Source organism: Ceratosolen solmsi, unplaced genomic scaffold (assembly GCF_000503995.2).
Source record: "Ceratosolen solmsi marchali unplaced genomic scaffold, CerSol_1.0 scaffold14, whole genome shotgun sequence".
Classification (NCBI taxonomy): domain Eukaryota; kingdom Metazoa; phylum Arthropoda; class Insecta; order Hymenoptera; family Agaonidae; genus Ceratosolen; species Ceratosolen solmsi.
This window is the reverse complement of record NW_011948420.1, coordinates 7,946,570-7,951,888: the sequence shown is the minus strand read 5'-3', so window position 1 is coordinate 7,951,888 and position 5,319 is coordinate 7,946,570. Positions and strand designations below refer to the sequence as shown.

At 35.9% G+C, this 5,319-nt stretch overlaps 1 protein-coding gene across 1 annotated transcript in view; it reads left to right on the top strand.

The window, feature by feature from the left end:
* Nucleotides 1-3,047, top strand: part of LOC105361190 (uncharacterized) — a 56,930-nt gene extending 53,883 nt beyond the window's left edge. The window contains exons 9-13 of the mRNA XM_011498300.1: nt 384-765; nt 1,159-1,405; nt 1,503-1,688; nt 1,818-1,955; nt 2,230-3,047. Of these exons, the coding sequence (XP_011496602.1) occupies nt 384-765; nt 1,159-1,405; nt 1,503-1,688; nt 1,818-1,955; nt 2,230-2,463 (1,187 nt within the window). The 3' untranslated portion in view covers nt 2,464-3,047. The remainder of the gene's footprint in view (nt 1-383; nt 766-1,158; nt 1,406-1,502; nt 1,689-1,817; nt 1,956-2,229) is intronic.
* The last annotated feature ends 2,272 nt before the right edge of the window (nt 3,048-5,319 follow it).

The window sequence follows — 5,319 nt, the reverse complement described above, 5'->3', positions numbered from 1 at the left end:
TACTTGCTTTTAAACTGGTTTCTGACGAACAAGGAGCTTCCCCACCGATATACCGGCCGTTCATAATTGAATAGTTAAAATTTCTCTGCTTTTTCCATTCGGTTTTAATAATGTTGCTACAGCCCGGACATACCGGGCCGACAACAAAAACCAAATCACAAAACCTTAAACATCGTCGGAATGCCTATTCGCGCGTAATGATGTTGGCTTTTGATAAAACCAATCAAACAATAACGCTAATCGTTATTCTTGTAATTCGCTAAACCGCACGAACATTTCAGACAATTGGATGATCCAATTGTTCACGCATCACCATCACGTCCCATCCCCACACCACTCGACCAACAATCGTAACGGGCTAATTTTCGAACACTGTTTTCCAGTATCACACACCTCGAGCTTCGATGGGAGTCTGATTAATGGCTCCACGGACCCGGATAGCTGTCAACTGAATTCGTCGTCGGTGACGGCAAGCAGCGAGAAATCCTTCATCCAGCAGCGCGTGGAGCGACTATACGGCCCAGGTGCACTTGCGCAAGGCTTCTTCTTTAAGCGCAGCGGCGCCAACAAGCTGGACTCGAGCGACACCTCCAACAAATCTAGTAATAACAATAATACCTCCTTAGACGATACGACTGCGGAAGAGTCTCTTAAGAGTCTGCCCGTGCTGAGACACCTGCGACCGGAGTTCCGCGCGCAGCTGCCGGTCGTTAGCCCGAGGAGGCCCACCGACGGTACCGAACAAATAATCAAACCACTGAAAAGGTACGGCATCATCGCTGCACATTGTCGCACATTGCCGCTCGCCTTACCGGGGAGCTCGTGATTAAGCGCCACCAAAGACTCTCGCCTCCCTCTATCGCTCCCTCCCCACCCCAGCCACCGTCACTCAACAAGTAAAGTTAACCATCTTGTCTTTATCCTAATCCGAACTGCAAGTATCCGTAGCTCTGGTAAGCCAAATCGACCAACTAACGAGTCGGCCGCTTTTACATAATTATCATTTAGTGTAATAATGCGTACTTATTGCGTAATTGGGGATCGGTCGGTCGATTTTACCATCCCAAGGATTGCCACGAATGGCTAAAAATTCTACTTATTTATCGACCGAGTTGCCGAGTATTAAGGATTTTAACAGTTCGTAATAATGTCTTCTAGGATTTCACTTACACCTGAAATAAACAATGCCAAAGAAACAACAATCAGTCTAATAAAGAAGGAAAGCAAAGCGACGATCGATTCGAAAATGACAGCGAGCGTAACGAGCCTGACAGATCAGCAACCCGCAGCTCCCAAAGTCGTTTTACCAGTTCTCGAGCCCAGTGCAAGCTTGACTAATATTCCAAAACATGGCGCTGAAACGCCCCATGAAGTTCAAGACAAAGACGGACATTATTTCATGAGTGTAAGTAAGGAACGACCGTTAATCATCGTTCGAATAAGAAAATTTAAATCAAAAGCTGTTTGATCATCAATCACTAATAAATATCACGCCTTTGCAGCTATTGAATAAAGAAAGAGAAAGACTGATTTCATTGGCCGTAGAAGTTGAATCGGAACTTTCCAGAAGTATACCATCGACTCTTCCAGAAGAAGCTGCTGGCAAGTTAAGGTCTGCTGCGGGAAAAGCAAGATTATTAGCATCACAGAAGATGAAACAATTTGAAGGACTATGTCAAAAAAATATCGTTAGTGGTCTTCTTTTTTCTTTTTTTTTTTTAATCTCTCTCTCTCTCTCTCTCTCTCTCTCTCTCTCTCTCTATCACTGTCTCATGTATCCTCTCACTGTACATACATTCATATATATATATTTGTAGAATCAAGTGCCTGGTGAGGAATTTCCAACAACAAGCGAGGATCTTGCAGGATTTTGGGATATGGTCATGCTACAAGTTGTCCAAGTCAATAATTTATTTGAACAAATCGATCGTTCAAGAAAGTTACAATGGCAAGAGGTGAGCGGCTCGTTGCATTCACTCAGTGCACATATAGCACGATGGAAAGATATTTATTGCAAACCTTCCTTCTTATTAATTATTGCATTAACATTCTCGTAAACTATAGTAAAAATCCAGTGGATAACCGGCCACGTTTTATAAAACTAATTCGACCTCGACGTTGCTTCTTTTTTTCTTCTTCTTCTTCTTCTTCTTCTTCTTCTTTTCATTTGTTAAATCGATAAACAAATTGTATATGAATAATCCTAAAACACAACATTTTCCACGGTAGGACGTAGCAGAAGAGCAGTCGCCGCCGGCAACACCGCAGAATGGCAACGCTACAAAACGACGTCCAACTCAAATTTCAAAAGTCAAATCGAGCACAAATAGCGAAGTGGCGCGTAAGGCGCGCGAGTCACGAGAACGACATCGACGACAATTGATCGAAGAAAGAAGACGCGCTATGCGATCAAACGCCAACAAGTCCGAGAATTCTGTGGAAATCTTCGTTCCGGAAACGTAACGAAAATCATCGTTATCTAAGCATAAATAAGGTTCTCCCCTCCCATGCGTTAAAATAATTTGATTATTAGAAATATCCTCGGATAATGCATAAATTTTCAAATGCTCGTCATCTCTTTGTCAATATCCGATACTCTAGACTTTACTAAGCATTCGAGAATTTACTAATGGCAAACTTTAGCAAATATTGTAAGTACGATTTACAGTTAATCCACTCAAACTAAATTGACATGCTGATAACTTGTAGCATTGGTAGTTAATAATAGTCATCGCAAGACATCGAGTTTTTTAGGCGAAAGATAATTTACCAGAAATTTTTTTAAGATTTAAATTAGACCTGTAAATATTTTTGATATGCAAAGACGTCACTATACATTTGGTCGAATCAAATTCTGATAATTTGATTCTCGCTTTATTGTATATTTTGTTCACATGATTATACGGAATACAATATTTATAATATTACAAAGAACTTTTCGTTTATTGAAATATGGCATTAATTTATTAGTACAGATATTTATATGTGCGTGTGTACATCATAACGCGAAGACTGGAGAAACAGTAAAATGAGACTGATCGTTTCTTCTATCGTGTAAAAAACTTTGATGCACCGCAATTGTAAATATTCATTCCACAGGCATTTGACCAACTCCATAAGATCTATCCTTTTTATGTCAATTTGGATGAATTCCTACTACTACTACTACTACTACTACTACTACTACTACTACTACTACTACTACTACTACTACTACTACTACTACTACTACTACTACTACTACTACTACTACTACTACTACTACTACTACTACTACTACTACTACTACTACTACTACTACTACTACTACTACTACTACTACTACTACTACTACTACTACTACTACTACTACTACTACTACTACTACTACTACTACTACTACTACTACTACTACTACTACTACTACTACTACTACTACTACTACTACTACTACTACTACTACTACTACTACTACTACTACTACTACTACTACTACTACTACTACTACTACTACTACTACTACTACTACTACTACTACTACTACTACTACTACTACTACTACTACTACTACTACTACTACTACTACTACTACTACTACTACTACTACTACTACTACTACTACTACTACTACTACTACTACTACTACTACTACTACTACTACTACTACTACTACTACTACTACTACTACTACTACTACTACTACTAACTACTACTATATCACTACTACTACTACTACTACTACTACTACAACCGCCACTACGACTACAACCGCTACTACTACACACTCCTACTACTTACCACTACTACTACTACTATTATTATCATTATCATTATTATTATTATTATTATTATTATTATTATTAATATTATTATCGTCGTCGTCATCATCAATCGTTATTATTGTCATAAATATAAATGATGGAGAGGACATTAAATGAACAATGTTTTAGAAGTACCTGTAGATATGACCACTTTTTTTTTTTTTTTTTTTTTTTTTTTTTTTTGTTCTTTTATTCAAGTCATATGATAATTGATTAATACTCATTGAATGGTCGGTGATAGGAAAGATTGTTTGATTTTATGCCATCTCGAGAGATAAATGTTATTATTTAATTATAAAGAAAATTGGGGGCAAATGATTTTCCTTTTTTTTTCTATTTTTCTTTTTTTTTATTTTATTTTTAATGTTAAATTTGCAGACTCATCTATGTTTATGCATTGTAAAAAGTATCTACAATAGATTATTTGAACTCGACCAGTATGTAGATGTGCGAATGAATTTTGAAATTGTATATAAGAGCATGAAAAAAAAAAAAAAAAAAAGAAAAGAAAAGAAAAGAAAAAAGTAGAAATTGTACGAATTATTTTTTGCTAGTGCTCGGACTAGATTTTCATCTTTTCTATATTTACAGTAATACTTTTATCCGTTATCCATCGGTAGTAATTTATATTCAGATCTTTTCATATACTTTTATCTATACATTTGGTGTATGTACTCTTATCGATTACCGTTTTATGCAATCGCAATTTATTATCGTATATAATCAGTCATTTATCTATCTCATGAACTAAAACAATGATCATACACGAGAGCTTAATAGCTGTTTATTGAAAGGAGAAAATAAAATTTTTTTTTATTCATCATCCTAGATATTCTCATTCATCGAGTTACAAGATATTTATTTATTTAAAGTAATACAGATAAATAGAAGTTAGATCTCGTTAAAAAATGAGATCAGAACGCGCGATAATACTTTGTAAAATAGTATCTAAGACATATTTGTAATAAATTTTCGATCGGCATTAACCAAATTATAATAAAGTATTTCTTTATCCTCGTTTAATCCACTCTTTTCCAAGTCTATAAAAATTAGCTCTCACTGTCAATCATGATTTACCGATGTGGGATTTATCATGGAAAAAATATACTTGAATATTGTATCCTTGACAATCGAAGGGGATTTTGAAGTGGCCAATAGAATGAGTTAAAAGTTTTATTTTTAGCTTATTATTCCATTGTTTATTAAATATAATATAAAAAAGAATGTACATAACAGAAAATTGGTAGGGGGAGTGAGGATCGTGGAACTTACAATATACTCGGATAATAATAATACGTTTGTAGAGTACTTGTTGAGCACATCAATTGATAAGATTGCATAGGTAAATATAAATTTCCATTTCTCGAAATGCGGAACGCTAGAGTGTGCTTTGTTTTATTTCTTAATCGTTACGTTGATTTAGCGTATTTTGCGTGCGCCAGCCTAATGTATTAATTGTGTGTGTGTGTGTGTGTGTATATATATATATATATATACATATCGTATCTGTTTGTGTGTG